Source organism: Symphalangus syndactylus, chromosome 17 (genome assembly GCF_028878055.3).
Source record: "Symphalangus syndactylus isolate Jambi chromosome 17, NHGRI_mSymSyn1-v2.1_pri, whole genome shotgun sequence".
Taxonomy (NCBI): domain Eukaryota; kingdom Metazoa; phylum Chordata; class Mammalia; order Primates; family Hylobatidae; genus Symphalangus; species Symphalangus syndactylus.
The window spans coordinates 18,634,709-18,657,641 of NC_072439.2; the positions used below are offsets into that span (position 1 = coordinate 18,634,709).

At 47.5% G+C, this 22,933-nt stretch overlaps 1 protein-coding gene across 4 annotated transcripts; it reads left to right on the forward strand.

The window, feature by feature from the left end:
* The first annotated feature begins 597 nt into the window (after window positions 1-597).
* Window positions 598-22,004, forward strand: ETHE1 (ETHE1 persulfide dioxygenase). Of its 4 annotated transcripts, none has more exons than XM_055249337.2 (7): window positions 598-1,016; window positions 1,425-1,569; window positions 1,736-1,884; window positions 18,089-18,218; window positions 20,487-20,576; window positions 21,307-21,423; window positions 21,809-22,004. In XM_055249337.2, exons 1-7 carry the CDS (start codon window positions 936-938, stop codon window positions 21,859-21,861), a joined length of 765 nt encoding a protein of 254 aa, XP_055105312.1. In that variant the 5' UTR covers window positions 598-935; the 3' UTR covers window positions 21,862-22,004. The 4 variants fall into 4 exon arrangements, with proteins under 4 accessions (XP_055105312.1, XP_055105313.1, XP_055105314.1 ...); XM_055249338.2 differs by having other exon boundaries at window positions 842-1,016; window positions 1,769-1,884; XM_055249339.2 differs by lacking the exons at window positions 1,425-1,569; window positions 1,736-1,884 and having other exon boundaries at window positions 846-1,016.
* The last annotated feature ends 929 nt before the right edge of the window (window positions 22,005-22,933 follow it).

Consider the following 22,933-nt stretch of genomic DNA (forward strand, 5'->3'; position numbering starts at 1 on the left):
TGTGTGTGTATATATATATGTATATATATGTGTATGTATATGTATATGTATGTATATATACGTATATATGTGTATATGTATGTATATATACGTATATATGTGTATATGTATATATGTATATATATGTGTATATATGTATATATGTGTATATGTATATATGTATGTGTATATATGTATATATGTATATGTGTATATATGTATATATGTATATATGTATATATGTGTGTATATGTGTGTATATATGTATGTATATATGTGTATATATGTATGTGTATATATATGTGTATATATATGTGTGTGTATATATATGAGTATATATATATATGAGTATATATATATGTGTGTGTATATATATATATATGAGTATATATATATATGTGTGTGTATATATATATATATATAATGCCAGGTGTGGTGGCAACGTGCCATAGTCCCAGCTACTCGGGAGGCTGAGGTTGGAGAATCTCTTGAACCTGGGAGTTTAAGCCTGTAGTAAGCTGAGATCGAGTCACTGCACCCAAGCCTGCGTGACAGAGCAAGACTCTGTCTCAAAATAAAACAAAAGAAAAAGGAAAAAACCGGCCCCGAGGCTATGAGTGTACTGGGGGCCTCTCCCTGGGTTTCTACTTCTCTCCCTATCTGTGTTCCTACATGAGTATGTCTGTGTGTCTCTGAGCGTCTGTCCCTCGCACTTTGAGTGTCTCCCTGTTCTCTGTTTCCTCTGGATCTCAGAGCGTCCAGGCATTGCACTCTGACTGCCTCGGTCTCGCCCTCGCCCCAGTCTCGCTCGGCGGTCCCCCGCCCTCCGCCCCAGGCGTCCGTGGCCCCTTTAAGGCGTGCTCCGCCCCCGCCCCGCCATTCCCCGGGTCAGTGCGGTAGCGCCCGGTCCTGCCGGCGCTCGGCCTCGGCTCATTCCTGACCCCGCAGTGGGTGCGATGGCGGGGGCTGTATTGAGGGTCGCCCGGCGGCAGCTGAGCCAGCGCGGCGGGTCTGGAGCCCCCATCCTCCTGCGGCAGGTGAGGGTGGCTGGACCTAGGAGGGGACTACTGGGCGCTAGGCGGCAGCAAGGACGGAACTCTTGGGTCTCTTAATAGGGAGAGATCCGGGGGACCCATGCCTGCATCTTGCGGAAAGCGGGGTGGAGGTTTAGGGCTGGACTCTTGGGTCCTTTAAAGGTGAGTGGTCTGGGGACCTCTGGGCTTGGGGCCGGACCCCTGGGTCCTCTGAAAGAACGTGCTGGGGACCCTGATTTTGGGATGTTAGAAAGTTGGAACTCTTGTTCTGATAGTGGGGCTCCAGCGGAAAGAGGGGACCGGGGTTTCTGCTTCCGGATCTTAGGAAGAGGATAGAGTCAGTCTGGACTACTTGGCCTGCAGTGGGTGGAAATCCGGTTCTGCGCTCTCACCTGGGTCCCCCGTTCCCAGATGTTCGAGCCCGTGAGCTGCACCTACACGTACCTGCTGGGTGACAGAGAGTCCCGGGAGGCCGTTCTGATCGACCCGGTCCTGGAAACAGCGCCTCGGGATGCCCAGCTGATCAAGGAGCTGGGGCTGCGGCTGCTGTATGCTGGTCAGTCCGGGGACCAAACTCTTGGATCCCAGCGACGCTGGGCTGCAGCGTCAGTGGAATGGGAAGCCGGGGACAAGAACTCCTGAGTCTGAGGGAGAAGGATCTGGGCTGGGACTCCCAGGTCCTTTCTGTACCCTCCTGGACCTGTCCCTCCTCTCTCTCCCAGTGAATACCCACTGCCACGCGGACCACATTACAGGCTCGGGACTGCTCCGTTCCCTCCTCCCTGGCTGCCAGTCTGTCATCTCCCGCCTTAGTGGGGCCCAGGCTGACTTGCACATTGAGGATGGAGACTCCATCCGCTTCGGGCGCTTCGTGAGTTGGGTGCTGGGTCCCCAAGAGGGTGGTGGCCTGGACTCCTTAAACTTAAGGGAAGAGGGGCCTGGAGGCCTGGGATCCTGAGTCCTTGGGGAGGAGGGACCTCAGGACCTGGGTTTCTGACCCCTGAGCTCATATTTCTGGGAGGGGGGCACCATAAACCCAGGTGGGGCACTGGGGCAAGAGGCTCTGGGCAGGTGGGGCACTGGCGGAACTCCTAAGTCAACAGCATTTAAGGAGTTTCCTTCCTAAAGCTTAGGGGCAGCTGTTTGGCCCGGCATGCATCTCCATAAAAGTTGATTAAGGGGCTGGAATTCTGAGGGCAGGGCTGAGAAGGAAAGAGACCCAGTCCTGTCTTGCGGAAACCTCCGTTTGAGGAAGGAGCATCTGGGTGCTTAGAACCCGGAGCCCAGGACTAGGATAAGGACTGTGAGGACCCTGGAGTGCAACATTTAAGGAGGCGTTCGCTCTCAGGGTCCTGTAAGAGCAGGGTCCGCACCTGTGAGTGAGCGCCTCCTTAAATCTTGCACCAATAGCCTCACCCTAGTCCTAGCCTGCCGTTGCCTCACACTGGGAAGTTCTAAAGGTTCCTGCCTTCCTCACTTTCTTTGCCACAGGCACCAGCGGGTTTCCGGCCGTAATTGCAACCAGGCCATGGGGGGAGGGCCAGGGGAGTTGCCCTCAGAGAGAGGGAAACAGCTGGCAGGGCATTTTTCTGATCAATTGCTAAAGATGTATAATAAAGTTTGGCTGACTTTGGGGACAGAATGTCAGGTGACAGAAGACAGCCTCTAGGTTAGAGAGTTTTGCCAAATAGGGACAGTTCATTTGAGTCAGAGTGTTTAGAGGAAATGAGGGCTACGTGTGGGAAGACAGTTTAGCTACAATGGTTATAGAAGCTTTATTTCAAGCCTTTTTCTGGAAGCAGGCAAAAATACATTGTACATGTATGTACATTGTACATAATAGGTGCTAACAAACGTGTCTTTAAATGAACGAAGGGTTTAGCTATGGTAGATTTAGCTTCAGTGTTTTTTTTTTCTTTCTTTCTTTTTTTTTTTTTTTTTATTTGAGACTGGGTCTCTGTCACCCAGGCTGGAGTGCAGTCAGCCTTGACCTCCCAGGCTCAGGTGATCCTCCCACCTTAGCCTCCCTGGTAGCTGGGACCACAAGCATGCACCACCACATCTGGCTAATTTATGCATGTTCTTGTAGAGACAGGGTTTTCTTATTATCCAGGCTGGTCTTGAACTACTGGACACAAGTGATCCTCCTACCTTGGCCTCCTAAAGTGCTGGGATTACAGGGCCTCTGAAAGTGCTGGGATTACAGGCATGAGCCACTGCGCCCACCCTTTTTTGTTGTTGTTTGTTTGTTTTTGAGAAAGGGTCTTGCTCTGTCACCCAGGCTGGAGTGCAATGGTGGGATCATAGCTTACTGCAGCCTTGACCTTCTGGGCCCAGGTGATCCTCCTGCCTCAGCCTCCCAAGTAGCTGGGACTACAGGCACCTGCCACCATACCTGGCTAATTTTTTAATTTTTTGTTGAGCTGTAATCTCACTATGTTGCCCAGGCTTAATAGCTTTATTGATATAACCCACATACCATATGATTTATCTATTTCGAGTGCACAATTCAATGACTTTTAGTATATTCAAAGTTGTACATCCATTACTACCATTAATTGGAAAATGTTTCCATTACTCCAGAAAGACCCCACACCCCTTAGCCATCACCCCTGTCCTTCCCTTTTCCCCCCTCAGCCTTAGGCAACTTTTTTTTTTTTTTTTAAATTTGAGACAGGCTCTCACTTTGTTGCCCAAGCTAGAGTGCAGTGGTGCGATCTTGGTTTACTGCAACCTCCACCTCCCGGGTTCAAGTGATTCTCTTGTTTCAGCCTCCCAAATAGCAGGGATTATAGGCATGAGCCACCAAGCTCAGCTAATTTTTTTTGTTTTACTTATTTATTTATTTATTTATTTGAGATGGAGTTTTGTTCTTGTTGCCCAGGCTGGAGTGCAATGGCACTATCTCAGCTTAGCGCAACCTCAGCCTCCCAAGTAGCTGGGATTACAGGCATGTGCCACCATGTCTAGCTAATTTTGTATTTTTATTGGAGACGGGGTTTCTCCGTATTGGTCAGGCTGGTCTCCAACTCCCTATCTCAGGTGATCCACGCGCCCTGGCCTCCCAAAGTGTTGGGATTACAGGCATGAGCCACTGCGCCCGGCCACATTTTTATTTATTTTTTTGAGACAGAGTCTTGCTCTGTCACCCAGGCTGGAGTGCAATGGCAAGCTCTCAGTTCACTGCAGCCTCTGCCTCCTGAGCGCAAGCGATTCTGCTGTCTCAGCCTCCCAAATAGCTGGGATTCCAGGCACGTGCCACCATGCCTGGCTAATTTTTGTATTTTTAGTAGAGATAGGGTTTCACCATGTTGGCCAGGCTGGTCTCAAACTCCTGACCTCAGGTTATCTGCACGCCTCGACCTCCCCAAATTGCTGGGAATTACAGGCATGAGCCACCAGGCCTGGCTTGTCTGAGATTTTGGAGATGGGGGTCCATTTTTCTCTCCTTTATTTTTCCTTCTACTTTAAAAAAATGAATTGTTAGCCTGGGTGTGGTGGCTCACACCTGTAATTCCAGCACTTTAGGAGGCCATGGTGGGTGGATTGCTTGAGCCCAGGAGTTCAAGACCAGCCTGGGCAACATGGCGAGACCCTGTCTCTACAAAACAATACAAAAGTTAGCAGGCCATGGTGGCATGTACCTGCAGTCTAAGCCACTCAGGAGGCTGAGGTGGGAGGATCACTCGAACCCAGAAGGTGGAGGTTACAGTGAGACGTGATCATGCCACTGCACTCCAGCCTGGGTGACAGAGCAAGACCCTATTTCAAAAAAAAAAAAAAAAAAAGAAGGTCGGGCACGGTGGCTCATGCCTGTAATCCCAGTACTTTGAGAGGCTGAGATGGGCGGATCACTTGAGGTCAGAAGTTCGAGATCAGCCTGGCCAACATGGTGAAACCCTGTCTCTACTAAAAATACAAAAATTAAGCGGTATGGTGGTGGGGCACCTGTAGTCCCAGCTACTCAGGAGGCTGAGGCAGGAGAATTGCTTGAACTTGGGAGGCGGAGGTTGCAGTGAGCCGAGATCACACCACTGCGCTCCAGCCTGGGTGACAAAGCGAGACTCCATCTCAAAAAACAAACAAACAAACAAACAAAACCGAGTTGTTAACATTCATGGAATGAAGTGAGTCCACATATATATGTGCATGAGTACTTACCCAGATCCCGATACAGAACTTTCCCATCACCCCAGAAGGCTTCCTTGCCTCACTTTCTGGCCAATGACCGCCCTCCCAAGGCACCATTCTTCTGATGCATTTAACCACAGGCCAGTTTTGCCTGTTCTGACTTTATAAACAGGACTTATACAGTGTGCTTTTTTGTGTCTGGCCTTTTTCCCACTCTGCATGATGTTGGTTTATACTTGGAGTTCTTTCCTTCTTATTGCTATAGAGCAGCAGTTGGCCACCTTTTTCTGTGAAGGACCAGATAGTAAATATTTTCAGTTTTTACAGGTAGTAGGGTCTCTGTGACAGCTACACAGCTCTCTTAGTGTGGTATGAAAGCAGCCACAGGCACTGCATAAATGAATAGGCATGGCTGTGTTCCAATAAGACTTTATTTGTGGCCTCTACATTTGGATTTCAGGCCAGGCTCATGCCTGTAATCCCAGCACTTTGGGAAGCTGAGATGGGTAGATCACCTGAGGTCAGGAGTTCGAGACCAGCCTGACCAACATGGTGAAACCCCATCTCTACTAAAAATACAAAATAAGCTGGGCGTGTTGGGGTGTGCCTGTATTCCCAGATACTCGGGAGGCTGAGGCAGGGGAATTGCTTGAATCTCCACTGGGAGGTGGAGGTTGCAGTGAGCCCAGATGGTGCCATTGCACTCTAGCATGAGTGACAAGAGTGAAACTCTTATCTCAAAAAATAAAAAATAAAAAATAAAATTTGGATTTCATATAGGTTTTTTTTTTAAATTTTTTTGAGACAGGCTCTTGTTCTATCGCCCAAGCTGGTATGCACTGGCATGAGCATAGCTCATTGCACCCTCCAACTCCTGGGCTCAAGTGATCCCTGAAAAGCTGGGACTATGGGCATGTGCCACCATGCCCAGCTAATTTTTAAAAAATTTTTTGTAGAGACTGAGTCTTGCTGTGTTGCTCAGATTGGTCTCGAACTCCAGGCCTCAAGCAACCCTCCTGCCTCAGCCTCCCAAAGTGTTGGGATTACAGGTGTGAGCCCCATCTAGTTTTTACATGTTACTTTGATAGTTTTCAATGTGAAAAAAAGTTAAAAATATTCTTAGCTTACAGGCCTTACAAAAACAGATGGCAGGCCAAATTTGGTCCACTGGCCATAATTTTTGCCCTACAAAATGGGCAGGTTGTGGTGGCTCCTAGGCTCAAGCGATCCTCCTGCCTCAGCCTCCCAAAGTACAAAGTGAATTACAGGCATGAGCCACCACATCCCATTTTCCTTCTGATTATTCAGTTTTTGGCTACCACGAATAATGCTGCTATGAAGATTCTTCTGCTAATATCTTGGGGAACATTGTCCTGAATTCTAAGGATTGGACTTGCTGGGTCACTGAGTCAACAAATGTTTAACTTTCATAGAAACTCCCAGTTTCTTGAACTGGTTGTTCATCTTATATAAAAGGTGGGACAAATTTAAGTGGTTTCATTGTAGAATGAGTTTTGTTTCTTTTCTTTTTTTTTTTTTTTAGAGACAGTCTCACTCTGTCACCCAGGCTGGAGTGCAGTGGCACAATCTCGGCTCACTGCAACCTCTGCCTCCCTCTGGGAGCCTCAGTTCCCTGCGCTAAAACACAGGGTTTATCACAGCACCTTCCTCTTGAGGCTGTTTCAAGGATTAGCTGGCTGCCCTCAGGGTCTCCAACCCAGAGGTTCCCCTTCTAGGTGTGAAGCCCAGAGACACCCTTGCTCATGTGCACAAAAGACAGCAGGGGTGTAGGGCAGGGGACAAAATACACCACAGGGGACTGTTTAATACATGATGACGTCACAAGGCAGGGGACAAAGTACACAGCATGGGACTGTTTAATACATGATGACGCTACAAGGCTGTGGATCGCCAAAACAGGAGCAATTCTTCTTTTTTTTTTTCTGAGACAGAGCCTCACTCTGTCGACCAGGCTAGAGTGCAGTGGCACAATCTCGGCTCACTGCAACCTCTGCCTTTCGGGTTCAGGTGATCCTTCTGCCTCAGCCTCTCCAGTAGCTGGGATTACAGGCGCACACCACCACATCTAGCTAAATTTTGTGTTTTTATTAGAGACGGGGTTTCACCATACTACCAGGCTGGTCGTGAGCTCCTGGCCTCAAGTGATCTGCATGCCTCAGCCTCCCAAAGTGCTGGGATTACAGGTGTGAGCCACCGCACCTGGCCTGAGTTTTCTTTTTTTAATACACAATGATTGAGAAGTGAACATCTTAGCTGCCACAGGGCGGCCGAATCAGAAAGTTAGGTTTGCCTGTTAAATATGCTGGCTTAGAGAATTACTGTTGAAAACACTGATCCCCCAGGTCCCTTAGAATCAGAGAGTCTAATTTAATTGTTCTGGGTGGACACAAGGAATTGGCATGTTTTAAAAGCTCCACCATTGATTCTTCTGTGGCTCAAGTGTGGGTTTCCATACTTCCTCCTTTTAAACTTGTGAAACAAGTAATTTTTCTTCCAACATTTTATTATGAAAAATTTCAAGCATAGAGAAAAGCTGAATTTTTTTTTTTTTTTTTTTTGAGACAGGGTCTCACTTTGTCATCCAGGCTGGAGTGCAGTTGTGCAATCATAGCTCACTGCAGCCTCTACCTCCTGGCTCAAGTGATCCTCCTGCCTCAGTCTTCCAAATAGCTGGAACTACAGGTGTGCACCACCACTCCTGGCTAGTTTTTGTGTTTTTTGTAAGGACAGAGTTTTGCCATATTGCCCAGGCTGGCCTCGACCTCCTGGGCTCAGGCAATCCTCCCTCCTTGGCCTCCCAAAGTGCTGGGATTAGAGTGAGTCACTGGACCAGGCTTAAAATTTTTTTTTACAGTGTACATCTCTACCCATCCATCACTCCATCTTTTTTTCTTTTGAGATGGAGTCTCACTCTGTTGCCTAGGCTGGCGTACAGTGGCACAATCTCGGTTTACTGCAACCTCTGCCTCCTGGGTTCAAGCAGTTCTCTTGTTTACAGGCAAGTGCCACCACACCCAGCTAACTGATTTTTAAAATATTTTTAGTAGCGATGAGGTTTCACCATGTTGGCCAGGCTGGTCTCGAACTCCTGACCTCAAGTGATCCGCCTGCCTTGATCTCCCAAAGTGCTAGGATTACAGGTTTGAGCTGCTGCGTCCGACCTATTCTTTTTTTTTTTTTTGGATGGGGTCTCGCTATGTTGTCCAGGCTGGTATTGAACCCTGGCTAAGGCGATCCTCCCGCCTCAGCCTCCCAAGTAGCTGGGCCTACAGACATGCACCATCATGCCTTGCTGTAATTGTTCTATTTTATTATTAGCTATTATTGATTTATTAGTGTGCCTAATTTATAAATTAAACTCTATCATAGGTGCGTATGTATAGGAAAAATTATAGTGTGTAGGGTTCTGTACCATCTGCGGTTTTAGGCATCCACTCCGGGTCTTGAAATGTATCCCAGGCAGATAAGAGGGGTTTACTATAGTTTTGAGTAATGAAGGGAAAGAACTTGGGAACCAAATGGAAAAGAAGCTGAGAGCTTACTTGCCACCAGGGGGCAGTGTAGGCCGTGGGAACTCCAAGGCCAGCAAGCTGAATGCTTTACAGGATCCGTTCTGGGTTATGTTTCTTTGATGGGGGTAGTTTCAGGTTTAGCTGCTGCAGGGAACAGATGAAAGAAAAGCTCTGGGGATGTGTCACGGACATGATGCATCACGGAAGGGAAGAATGAATTTGTTGAAAGAATTTGGGGTTAGGCAGGCTGGGCTGTTGCGGAAATCACTTGACAAGTTTCAGGGACAATGAAGGCTGCTTTAGGTCAAGATGTTATGTGCTCCCCACCCACAATTTCTTATTTTGAATTTTTTTAAATCTACATGGAAATAATAGTACAAAATATAACAATACACAAGCACAGGCCGGGCGCGGTGGCTCATGCCTGTAATCCTGGCACTTTGGGAAGCCGAGGTGTGTGGATCACCCGAGGTTCAGGAGTTTGAGGTCAGCCTGGCCAACATGGTGAAACCCCGTCTCTACTAAAAATACAAAAATTAACCGGGCATGGTGGCACGCTCCTGTAATACCAGCTACTTAGGAGGCTGAGGCATGAGAATCACTTGAACACCCAGGAGCTAGAGGTTGCAGTGAGCCGAGATCACACCACTGCACTCCCGCCTGGGCCACAGAGCGAGACTGTCTCAAAAAAAAAAAAAAAAAAAAAAGAATACACAAGCACAAATTTCATCAGCCATCAGAGCAATTATGTCACTATAGGTCATGAAACTTTTAGAACCGCCCCTCCCTCCCCCAAATGTTTTTGGGGAATGAGAGTGAAAATGGGCAAAAAGTCTAAAAATAGTTTTGATCTTGCAGACTGTCAGCGTTCTCTAGGCTATACTTTGAGACTTACTCTTTTACAAAACCTTTGTCACGTCTAACAAAATATACAGTAACTTTATATCATCATTAAATATTCAGCCTGTGTTCAGATGTCTCCAATTACCCTAGGAATAATTTTTACAGCTTTTTTTTTCTTTTTTCTTTCTTTTTTGGTAGAGATAGGATCTCACCATGTTGTCCAGGCTGGTCTCAATCTCCTGGGCTCAAATGCTCCTCCCCTCTCGGTGACTCAAAGTGCTGTAATTATAGGTGTGAGCCACGGTGCCCAGCCTACGGCTGTTTTGAGGAACCAGGATGCAGCTGAGCTTTGTGTTTGGCCACTATGTCTATTTAGTCTCGTGTGTGTGTGTGTGTGTGTGTTTTCTTTTTCCTTCTTTTGTTTTTGTTTTGTTTTCTTTTTATTTATTTACTTATATTTATTTATTATTTTTTATTTATTAAAAATCTTTTTGGATCTAGAACAGTTTCATATCCTTTTGCCCCAGGATATTGACCTTTTTTTTTTTGAGACAGAGTCTCGCTCTGTCACCCAGGCTGAGGATATTGACTTTTGCTTTTTTTTTTTTTTGAGATGGAGTGTCTCTCTGTCACTCAGACTGGAGTGCAGTGGCATGATCTCTGCTCACTGTAACCTCTGCCTCCCAAGTTCAAGCGATTCTACTGCCTCAGCCTCCCCAGTAGCCTCCTCTGTAGGCGTGTGCCACCACGCTCGGCTAATTTTTTTTTTTTTTTGAGGCGGAGTCTCACTCTGTCACCCAAGCTGGAGTGCAGTGGCATGATCTCGGCTCGCTGCGGCCTCTGCATCCCTGGTTCAAGCAATTTTCCTGGCTCAGCCTCCCGAGTAGCTGGGATTACAGACATCACCACCACGCCTGACTAATACTTGTATTTTTAGTGGAGACAGGGTTTCACCATGTTGGCCAGGCTGGTTTGAACTCCTGGCCTCAGGTCATCCGCCTGCCTTGGCCTCCCAAAGTGTCACGATTACAGGCGTGAGCCACCGTGCCCAGCCTTGGCTAATTTTTGTATTTTTAGTATGGATGGGGTTTCACCATGTTCACCAGGCTGGTCTCAAATTCCTGACCTCAAGTAATCCACCTGCCTCGGCCTCCCAAAGTGCTGGGATTACAGGCATCAGCTACTGTGCTCGGCCTCCAGGGTATTGACTTTTGAAGCTTCCTGACATGCTGTCTTCTAAAATATTCCACATTCTGGATGTGTTCGACTTTTTCCTCATGGTGTGTCATTTAACGTGTCTTATTAAAACTTTTCTTTCCTATGAACTGAAGTAGATTGTTTTTGTATTAGTTAATAATAATAAGGCTGGGCACAGTGGCTCATGCCTATACTCCCAGCACTTTGGGAGGCTGAGGTGGGCGGATCATGAGGTCAGGAGATCGAGACCATCCTGGCTAACACGGTGAAACCCTGTCTCTACTAAAAAATACAAAAAAAATTAGCCAGGCGTGATGGTGGGTGCCTGTAGTCCCAGCTACTCGGGAGGCTGAGCCAGGAGAATGGCGTGAACCCGGGAGGCAGAGCTTGCAGTGAGCCGAGATTGCGCCACTGCACTCCAACCTGGGTGACAGAGCAAGACTCCGTCTCAAAAAAAAAAAAAAAAAATAATAATAATAATAGGCTGGGCACGGTGGTTCACGCCTATAATCCCAGGACTTTGGGAGGCTGAGGTGGGAGGATAGTTTGAGCCCAGGAATTTGAGACCAGCCTGGGCAACAGTGCAAGACCCTGTCTGTACAAAAAATTAAAAACAAATTAGCCAGGCATGGTGGTGCGCCTATAGTCCCAGCTACTGGAAAGGCTGGTGTGGGAGGATCGCTTGAGCCTGGGAGTTCCAGGCTGCAGTGAGCTGTGATTGCGCCACTGTACTTCAGCCTGGGTACAGTGTGAGGCCCTGTCTTAAAAAAATGCATTTTATATATACATATTTTTTTTCCAAGATGGAGTCTCACTGTGTCGCCCAGGCTGGAGTACAGTGGTGTGATCTTGGCTTACTGCAACTTCCGCCTCCTAGGTTCACGCAATTCTCTTGCCTCAGCCTCCCGAGTAGCTGGGATTACAGGTGCACACACCACCACGCCTGGCTAATTTTTTGTGTTTTTAGTAGAGACAGTGTTTCACTATGTTGGCCAGACTGGTCTCGAACTCCTGACCTTGTGATCTGCCTGCCTCAGCCTCCCAAAGTGCTGGGATTACAGGTGTGAGCCACCGCGCCTGGCCGCATTTAATATATTTAACCTATTAAACATCATAGGTTAGCCTACTTTACCTTAAAGTGCTCAGAACATTTACATTAGCCTGCAGTTGGGCAAACTCATCTAACAGAAAGCCTTGTATTTTATACAAGAGTGTTGAATATCTCATGTAATTTATTGAATACTGTATTGAAAGTGAAAAACAGAATGGCTGTATGGGTGCATGGAATATGATTTCTATTGAAAGTGTATCACCTTTGGCTGGGTGCAGTGGCTTATGCCTGTAATCCCAGCACACTGGGAGGCTGAGATGGAAGGATTGTTTGAGGCCAGGAGTTCAAGACCAGGCTGGTCAACATAGTGAGAGCCCATCTTTACTGAAGAAAAAAAAAGAAAAATGAAAAAAAGAAATAAAATATATCACTTTCACATTATTGTAAAGTCAAAAAATTGTTAGTCATCGGGCACATCACACCTGTAATCCCAACACTTTGGGAAGCCAGTGTGGGCAGATTGCTTGATGCCAGGAGTTCAAGACCAGCCTGGTCAACATGATGAAACCTCGTCTCTACTAAATAACAGTACAAAAATTAGCTAGACACAGTGGTGCGTGCCTGTAATCCTAGCTACTCAGAAGGCTGAGGCACAAGAATCACTTCAACCCAGGAGGCCGAGGTTGCAGTGAGCCGAGATTGTGCCACTTCACTCTGCAGCCTGGGCAACAGAGAGAGACTCTGTCTCAAAAAAAAAAACAAAAAACAAAAAAACAAAACCAGGCGTGGTGGCTGGCTCACACCTGTAATCCCAGCACTTTGGGAGGATGAAGCAGGCGGATCATTTGAGGTCAGGAGTTTGAGACCAGCCTGCCCAACGTGGTGAAATCCCATCTCTACTAAAAAGACAAAAATGAGCCAGGTGTGATAGTGGGTGCCTGTAATCCCAGCTACTCAGGAGGCTGAGGCAGGAATCGCTTGAACCTGGGAGGCAGAGGTTGCAGTGAGCCGAGATCGCAGCACTGCACTCCAGCCTGGGTGACAGAGTGAGACTCTGGTTAAAAAAAAAAAATCATAAGTCAGACCACCTTAAGTCGAGGACCACATGTATACCAAGGGTTGAGCCACAGGGTATGTGTAGATTTAGCTTTAGTAGAAACTGCCCATTAGTTTTCTGTGTACTCTCCCACCATGGTGTATGAGAGTTTCAGTTACTTCAAATCAATCTTTTTCATTCCAGCCATTCTGGTATTGTGTAGTAGCATCCTATTGTGGTTTTACTTTTTTTTTTTTTTTTTTTTTTGAGACGGAGCCTCGCTCTGTCGCCCAGGCTGGAATGCAGTGGCGCAATCTCGGCTCACTGCAAGCTCCGCCTCCCGGGTTCATGCCATTCTCCTGCCTCAGCCTCTCCGAGTAGCTGGGACTACAGGCGCCCGCCACCACGCCCGGCTAATTTTTTTTGTATTTTTAGTAGAGACGGGGTTTCACCGTGGTCTCGATCTCCTGACCTCATGATCCGCCCGCCTCGGCCTCCCAAAGTGCTGGGATTACAAGCGTGAGCCACCGCGCCCGGCCGGTTTTACTTTTATTTCCTTGATGACAGATGAAGTTAGGCACCTTTTAATGTGTTTGTTCCATCTGGGTACCCTCTTTTGCAAAGTGTTTTTTTCAAGTCTTTGCTAATTTTTCTATTAGGGAATCCATCTTACTGATTTGTAGATGATCTCTATATATTCCGGATCCAAGAACTTTGTTGGGTCCACTACAACTCCTTTACCTGTGGTTTCACTTTCTATGGTGTCAATTATCTGTGGTCAACCATAGCGTGAAGATATTCAATGGAAAATTCCAGAGTTAAACAATTAGTAAGTTTTAAATTGTACATCGTTCTGAGTAGCATGATAAAATCTCACACCATCCCACTCAGGACATGAGTTATCCCTATGTCCAGTGTATCCGTGCTGTATAGGAGTATGTTACCTGCTCAGTAACCACTTAGTAGCCTTCTTGGTCTTCAGACAAAAAAAACCATAGTATTGGCCGGTCACAGTGGCTCATGCCTATAATCCCAGCACTTTGGGAGCCTGAGGCGGGTGAATCACCTGAGGTCAGGAGCTTGAGACCAGCCTGACCAACATGGTGAAACCCTGTCTCTACTAAAAAAATACAAAAATTATCTGGGCATGGTCATGGGCACCTGTAATCTAGCTACCCGAGAGGCTGAGGCAGGAGAATCACTTGAACCCGGGATGGGGAGGTTGCAATGAGCCGGGATCATGCCATTGCACTCCAGCCTGGGTGACAGAGCCAGACTCCATCCAAAACAAAACAAAACAAAACAGTATTTATAGGGTTTGTACTATCTGAGGTTTCAGATATCCACTGGGGTCTTGAAGGTATCCCCTGTGGATAAGGAAGGACTACTGTTTATGTTTGTAAATATCATTTCCTACTCTGAGGGCTACCTTTTCACTGTCTTTTTTTTTTTTTTTTTAAGGCGGAGTTTTGCTCTTGTCATCCAGGCTGGAGTGCAATGGTGCAATCTTGGCTCACTGCAACCTCCGCCTCCCGGGTTAAAGTAATTCTCCTGCCTCAGCCTCCCAAGTAGCTGGGATTACAAGCATGTGCCACCATGCCTGGCTGATTTTTGTATTTTTAGTAGAGATGGGGTTTCACCACACTGGCCAGGGTGGTCTTAAACTCCTGACCTCAGGTGATTTGCCTGCCTCGGCCTCCCAAAGTGCTGGGATTATAGGTATGAGCCACAGTGCCAGGCGCCACTGCCTATTTTTTATTTTTAAAAGTGTAAAACATTCAATTTTATTTCAACAATACTGCTTTTAATGACTGTTGGGTATTCCATTTTTATATTAGTGTGCTTACCTTTTAAAATTGATTTGCAAGATCTGTTTGTATATTAAGTATATTGACCACTGTGTGGTATGTGTCTGTTACAAATATATTTTCCCAGCATGTTGGTTCTCTTTAGATTTTGTTTATGGTGCTGCTGCCATTTGGAACCTTCTGACTGATCTTTTCCTTAATGATTTATCACTTTAGGTATCACATTTGAATATCCCTTCTGTATTAGTCTGTTCTCATGCTGCTAATAAAGACATATCTGAAGGCTGGGTGTGGTGGCTCACACCTGTAATCCCAGCACTTTGGGAGGCCAAGGCAGGTGGATCACATGGTTAGGAGTTTGAGACCAGCCTGACCAACATGGTGAAACCCCATCTCTACTAAAAACATAAAAATTAGCCAGGTGTGGTGGTGCATGCCTAATCCCAGCTACTCAGGAGGCTGAGGCAGGAGAATTGCTTGAACTGGGGAGGTGGAGGTTGCAGTGAGCCGAGATTGCGCCACCGCACTGCAGCTTGGGCGACAGAGCGAGACTCTGTCTCAAAAAAAAAAAAAAAAAAAAAAAAAAAAGACATACCCAAGACTGGGTCATTTATAAAGAAAAAGGGATTTAGTGGGCTCACAGTTCCACATGGCTTGGGAGGCCTCCCAATCACGGTGGAAGGCAAAGCAGGAGTGAAGACATGGCTTACATGGTGACAGGCAAGAAAGCGTGTGCAGGGGAACTGCCGTTTGTAAGATCATCAGATCTTGTGAGACTTATTCACTATCATGAGAATAGCATGGGAAAAACCCACCCCCATGATTCAATTACCTCCCACCGGGTCCCTCCCACAACCCGTGGGGATTATGGGAGCTGTAATTCAAGATGAGATTTGGGTGGGGACACAGCCAAACCCTATCATTCCACTTTGGTCACTCCCAAATCTCATGTCCTCACATTTCAAAACCAATCATACCTTCCCAACAGTCCCCCAAAGTCTCAATTCATTTCACCATTAACTCAAAAGTCCACAGTCCAAAGTCTCATCTGAGGCCAGGCGTGGTGGCTCACACTTGTTATCCCAGCACTTTGGGAGGCCAAGGCAGGCAGATCAAGACCAAGGAGTTCAAGACCAGCCTGGCCAAAATAGTAAAACCCAGTCTATACTAAAAATACAAAAATTAGCCAGGCATGGGGGCACATGCCTGTAGTCTCAACTACTCGGGAGGCTGAGGCACAAGAATTGGTTGAACCTGGGAAGCAGAGGTTGCAGTGAGCCAAGATTACACCACTCCACCCCAGCCTGGGTGACAGAGTGAGATTCTGTCTCCAAAAAAAAAAACAACAACAACAAAATAAAGTCTCATCTGAGACAAGGCAAGTCCCTCCCACCTATGGGCCTGTAAAATCAAAAGCAAGTTTAGTTATTTCCTAGATACAGTGGGATACAGGGATTGGGTAAATACATCCATTTCAAATGGAAGAAATTGATTGGCCAAAATGAAGGGGCTGCAGGCTCCATGCAAGTCCTAAATCCAGTGGGGCAGTCAAATCTTAAAGCTCCAGAAAGATCTTCTTTGACTCTGTGTCTCACATCCAGGTCATGCTGATGCAAGAGGTGGGTTCCCATGGTCTTGGACAGCTCTGCCCCTCTGGCTTTGCAGGGTACAGCCCTGCTCCTGGCTGCTTTCACAGGCTGGTGTGGAGTATCTGTGGCTTTTCCAGGCACATGGTGCAAGCTGTCGGTGGATCTAACATTCTGGGTTCTGGAGGGCGATGGCCCTCTTCTCACAGCTCCACTAGAGGCAGTGCCCCGGTGGGGACTCTCTGTGGGAGCTCCCACTCCACATTTCCCTTCTGCACTGCCCTAGCAGAGGTTCCCTATGAAGGCTTCACCCCTGCAGCACACCTCTACCTGGACATCCAGGCATTTCCATACAGCCTCTCAAATCTAGGTGAAGGTTCCCAAACCTCTATTCTTGACTTCTGTTCACCAGCAGGCCCAGCACCACGTGTAAGCCACCAAGGCTTGGGGCTTGCACCCTCTGAAGCAATGGCCTGAGCTGTACTTGGCCCCTTTTAACCCCGACGGGATGCAGGGCACCAAGTCCTGAGACTGCACAAAACGGCAAGGCCATGGGCCCTGCCCATGAAACCATTTTTTCTCCTAGTCCTTTGGACCTGTGATGGGAGAGGCTGCTGTGAAAACTTCTGACATGCCCTGGAGACATTTTTCCCATTGTCTTGGTGATTAACATTTGGCTCCTCGTTACTTATGCAAATTTCTGCAGCAGGCTTGAATTTTTCCTCAGAAAATGGGTTTTTCTTTTCTATCACATTGTCTGGCTGTAAATTTTCAAAACATTTATGCTCTGTTTCCCTTTCAAACATAGGTTCCAATTCCAAGCCATATCTTTGTGAATACATAAAACTGAAATGAATGCTTTTAACAGCACTCAAGTCACTTCTTGAATGCTTTCCTGCTGAGAAATTTCTTCCACTAGGTACCCTAAATCATCTCTCTCAAGTTCAAAGTTCCACAGATCTCTAGGGCAGGGGCAAAATGCTGCCAGTCTCTTTGCTAACACATAACAAAAGTGACCTTTACCCCAGTTCCCAAAAAGTTCCTCATCTCCATCTAAGACCATGTCAGCCTGGACTTCATGGTCCATATCACTCTCAGCATATTGGTCAAAGCCATTCAACAAGTCTCTAGGAAGTTCCAAAATTTCCCACATTTTTCTGTCTTCTTCTGAGCCTTCCAAACTGTTCAAACCTCTGCTTGTTACCCAGTTCCAAAGTCACATTTTCACATCTCCTTATAGCAGCACCCCACTTTACTGGTACCAATTTACTATATTAGTCTTTTCTCATGCTGCTAATAAAGACATCCCTAAGACTGGGTCATTTATAAAGAAAAAGAGGTTTAATGGACTCATAGTTCCACATGGCTGGGGAGGCCTCACAATCATGGTGGAAGGCGAAGGAGGAGCAAAGGCCTGTCTTACGTGGCAGCAGGCAAGAGAGCGTGTGCAGGGGAACTGCCCTTTATAAAACCATCAGATCTCGTGAGACTTATTCACCATCATGAGACAGCATGGGAAAAACCTGCCCCCATTATTCAATTACCTCCTGCCCAGTCCCTCCCATGACATATGGGGATTATGGGAGCTACAATTCAAGATGAGATTTGGGTGGGGACACAGCCAAACCATATCACCTTCCTAACCAGAGGTCACATATTTTTTGTATTTTTATTGTTGTGTGTCACAGCTTTGTGGTTTTATTTTTCATGCATTTAAATCTTTAATCCACTTGGAGTTTACTCTGATAATATAAGATTACAGCCTGGGAATCTACATTTTTTACCAAATGTTTATCTAGATAAGACCCTGGGGTAGGGTGGGGCTTTGGGGGCCAGTTTCATCTTGAAGGCTTCTTGGTGACTATCTCTGTACTCTTCCACCCCTGCTAGGCCTTGGAGACCAGGGCCAGCCCTGGCCACACCCCAGGCTGTGTCACCTTCGTCCTGAATGACCACAGCATGGCCTTCACTGGAGATGCTCTGTTGATCCGTGGGTGTGGGCGGACAGACTTCCAGCAAGGTGACCAGCTCCTTTATCCAGCCCCAGATCTTCATAGTTACGTGTGTGTCAAGTGTTGAAGTATCTGTTACAAGAATGAATGGATGGACATTAGACTTTTAGAGGACTTCAGTATTAAATTCAAGTTTACCTGCTAGAACAGTGGTCCCCAACCTTTTTGGCACCAGGGACCAGTTTTGTGGAAGACAGTTTTTCCATGGACCATGGCAGGGCATAGTTTTGGGGATTCAAATGCATTACATTTATTGTGTACTTTATTATTATTACACTGCAATAGATAATGAAATAATTATGTAACTTACCATCATGTAGAATCAGTGGGAACCCTGAGCTTGTTTTCCTGCAACTAGATGGTCCCATCTGGGAGAGATGGAAGATAGTGACAGATCATCAGGCATTAGATTCTCATAAGGAGAACATAACCTAGATCCCTCGCATGTACAGTTCACAATAGGGTTTGTGCTCCTATGAGAATCTAATGCTGCTGTGGATCTGACAGGAGGCAGAGCTCGGGTGGTAACGGGAGTGATGGGCAGTGGCTGTAAATACAGATGAAGCTTTGCTCATTCACCCATCGCTCACCATGTTCCGCACAGCCCAGTTCCTAACAGACCACGGACTGGTACCCAGGGTTAAGGACCCCCATGCTAGAGTATGGGAAGAATTAGATTCAGGGGCTTAGCTGTTGGGGGGACAGTTAGATTCAGGGGTGTGTTAGTTACCTATTTGAGCCCAGCTTGGGCAACATAGTGAGACTCCCTCTCTAAGAAACAAATATAGCTAAGAAAAAAAAAACAAAGGGCTGGGCACGGTGGCTCACGCCTATAATCCCAGCACTTTGGGAGGCTGAGGCGGGTGGATCATGAGGTCAGGAGTTCAAGACCAGCCTGGCCAAGATGGTGAAACCCTGTCTCTACTAAAAATACAAAAATTAGCTGGCCATGATGGTAGGTGCCTGTAATCCCAGCTACTCGGGAGGCTGAGGCAGAGATTTACTTGAACCCAGGAGGCGGAGGTTGCAGTGAGCCAAGATGGCACCACTGCATTCCAGCCTGGGTGACAGAGTGAGACTCCAGCTCAAAAAAAAAAAAAAAAGTTGTTAGAGCCAGCAGTTTTAATTGCCAGGGAGCAATGAATGATCCATTTGGAGTCTAGCTGCTAGGGACAGTTAGATTTAGGAGCTTCCCTATAGAAAGGGAGTATAGTTTCAGAATCTCAGGGTTGGGCCATCCTTTGAGCATGTGTGTGAATGTGGGGTTAACACTAGGCCTGGAATTTAGCTGCCTTATGGGGAGAGGTGAGGCTGGATGAGAGGGAAAGACAGAAGCCATGATGAGACGGCCATGGGAAGCCACATCCCCAGGCCTCTTCCTCCCTCTTCCCTCTCTCCTTATCTCTGCATCTCAGTCTCTGTCCTTTTCTCTCCAAGGCTCCCAATCTCCCATTTATCCATTCGCAGTATAGTCAGGAAGCTGAAGGATTTAGGCTGAAATGCAAGGTGGAAGAGAAGTTTGCCCCATACTTAGGACTCAGAGCTGCTTGTGGGGACCATGGCTTCACACTCTCCTCCTGGGCCTCATGTCTGCAGTTTCTTTATTCTTCTTCTTCTTCTTCTTTTTTTTTTTTTTTTTTTCTTGAGACAGAGCCTCACTCTATCTCCTAGGCTGGAGGGCAGTGGTGTGATCTTGGCTCACTGCAATCTCCACCTCCCGGGTTCAAGCAATTCTCCTGCCTCAGCCTCCCGAATAGCTGGGATTACAGGCATGGGTCACCACGCCTGGCTAATTTTTGTATTTTTAGTAGAGACAGGGTTTTGCCATGTTGGCCAGGCTGGTCTCGAACTCCTGACCTCAGGTAGTCCACCTGCCTCAGCCTCCCAAAGTGCTAGGATTACAGGCATGAGCCACTGCACCCGGCTTTGTTTTCAGTTTCTTACCTTCTAGTCCACCTTCCTTGTTCAGAACCCTTACTTGACATCCCGTGGGTGACAGCCAAGGTCACAGATGACACTCTTTGGTGCCTCACGGTGTCATTCCAACCCTATTTACAGCCATGCTGAATTTCTCACCATTCCTCAGTTATTTGTATATGCTGTTCCATCCTCCTAGAATGCCTTTCCCCGTTCTCTACTTAGACAAAGGGATATTGGCAGGACACGAAGGAGAGGGTTTAGCTGTAGTGATTTTATCCTCCTACTCTTTTCTTGAAGGAAGGGATTAGAGTCTTCTGTCCTGTTGATCCACCGACCTCTGATCTTTCCTTCCCTAGGCTGTGCCAAGACCTTGTACCACTCGGTCCATGAAAAGATCTTCACACTTCCAGGCGACTGTCTGATCTACCCTGCTCACGATTACCATGGTGAGGGCTTCCTGGAAGAGGTGTGGGGTGTACATAACTTTGAAAGTGGAGTGTGAATTTCTGTAATCCTTGTAGGGCATGAAGACGACCAGTCTCAGAAATTTCTCTGGCCAAAAAAAAATTAAGTGTTTGAGGCTGGGCAAGGGGGCTCAGGCTTCTAATCCTAGCACTTTGGGAGGCCAAGGCAGGAGGCTCCTTTGAGCCCAGGAGTGAGTTTGAGACCAGCCGGAGTAACATGGCAAAACCCTGCCTCTACAAAATACAAAAAATTAGCCAGGCATGGTGGCATGCTGCCAGCTACTTGAGAGGCTGTGGTAGGAGGATTACTTGAGCCCAGGAGGTTGAGGCTGCAGTGAGCTATGATCGTACCACTATATTCCAGCCTGGGTGACATAGCAAGACCCTGTCTCAAAAAAAAATAAAAAATAAAAAATAAAGTGCTTGAGCCTGCTGTGTGTGGATGTAGAAACCATGTGACTGCCAGATGCCTAGAATTCTGCAGGGCATGGGTTTTCCTGGGCCTTACTTGTGGAGCTTAGGGAAGTGGGGGAAAACTAAATTTCCCATAGTGCCCATGGAGGAGGGAAAGCTATTTCAGGAAAATTCTGGGAAAAGCCCCTGCCAGAGAGGCCCCTGCCAGAGAGGCACCCAAGGCCTCCTGGGGAATGTAGTTCTGAGAGGCCTGAGGCACTGGACTCCTCGACTTTCCTTCCCCTCCCTTGGCCACTAGGGTTCACAGTGTCCACCGTGGAGGAGGAGAGGACTCTGAACCCTCGGCTCACCCTCAGCTGTGAGGAGTTTGTCAAAATCATGGGCAAGCTGAACTTGCCTAAACCTCAGCAGATAGGTGAGCAGCTGGGGACCTGGACTCCTGGGTCTGAGAGAGGAGGGGCTGAGGGCTTGGACTCCTGGGTCTGAGGGAGGAGGGGCTGGGGGCCTGGACTCCTGGGTCTGAGGGAGGAGGGGCTGGGGGCCTGGACTCCTGGGTCTGAGGGAGGAGGGGCTGGGGCCTGGACTCCTGGGTCTGAGGGAGGAGGGGCTGGGGGCCTGGGCTCCCGGGTCTGAGGGAGGAGGGGCTGGGGGCCTGGGCTCCTGAGTGTGAGGGAAGGAGTGGGCTCAGGCGAAAACTCTAGTTCCCTGAAGAGGAAAGGTTCCCAGGATTTCTGGGTCTCCAATGGGGCCTGGAGCTCTGCCTAGGCCCCTTAGTTTTAACCTTTATTTCTTCCTTTCAGACTTTGCTGTTCCAGCCAACATGCGCTGTGGGGTGCAGACACCCCCTGCCTGATCTCACTTCTGTCAGATGCTCCCATCGGTATTAATGCACTAGGCGGGAGGAGAGGGCGGCGTCGACACTGCACCTCTCCTTTCCCACCCCATTCCCGAATCCCAGCCCCTGGAGCTTCCTAAATAAAACTTTTTTTAACATGAGTCTGACTTCTACCTATTTTCTGGGGGAACCAATTGGGTTTCTGGGCCGAAAGGGATGGAGTTCTGGTCCTGTAGAGAGGCCAGGGAGCCTGCAAGATTTCTTTTCTTTTTTTTTTTTTTGAGATGGAGTCTCCCGCTGTTGCCCAGGCTGGAGTGCAGTGGCACGATCTTGGCTCACTGCAACCTCTGCCTCCCGGGTTCAAGCGATTCTCCTGACTCAGCTTCCCGAGTAGCTGGGACTACAGGCGCGTGCCACCATGCCCGGCTAATTTTTTTGTATTTTTAGTAGAGACAGGGTTTCACCGTGTTAGCCAATATGATCTTGATCTCCTGACCTCGTGATCTACCTGCCTCGGCCTCCCAAAGTGCTGGGATTACAGGCGTGAGCCACCGTGCCCGGCCTGGGAGCCCACAAGATTTCTAACTCACAAGATCAAAAACAAACACAGATATCTGGGGCAGGTCTTCTCATCACCTTGGATTAGAACACCGGCTTGCTTTTGAGCCACTTCCCACTTAGCCCTGGGGTAAGGTACTTTACTTCCCTAGGCCTCAGTTTTCTTATCTGTAAAATGGAAGGGATAATAATAGGGTGTTGTGATGCCCTGATGAGTCAATGTATGTGAGTGCCTGGCACGTGACCTATCGGTGTTCACCATTAAAGTTACTATCATTTAGAATGATCTTTTGGGTACTTCCTGGCTTGTAGTGACAGTATATGCAATGGTTAAGAACATGGACTTTTGAGAGAATGAAGCCTGCATTTTACCACTTACAACATGTGTAGATCTTGGCTACATTTCTTTTTTTTTTTTTGAGATGGGGTCTTACTCTGTTGCCCAGGCTGGAGTGCAGTGGCGCATTCAAGATTCACTGCAGCCTCGACCTCCTGGGCTCAAGAGATCCTCCTGCCTCAGCCTCTGGAGTAG

Excerpts from the sequence above, each read along its gene's own strand:
- ETHE1 (XM_055249337.2), top strand. The coding sequence starts at position 936 with ATGGCGGGGGCTGTATTGAGGGTCGCCCGGCGGCAGCTGAGCCAGCGC. Across the intron at positions 1,017-1,424 it reads CCCCCATCCTCCTGCGGCAG|ATGTTCGAGCCCGTGAGCTG; the intron begins GTGAGGGTGGCT and ends CCCCGTTCCCAG. Across the intron at positions 18,219-20,486 it reads GCGGACAGACTTCCAGCAAG|GCTGTGCCAAGACCTTGTAC; the intron begins GTGACCAGCTCC and ends TTCCTTCCCTAG.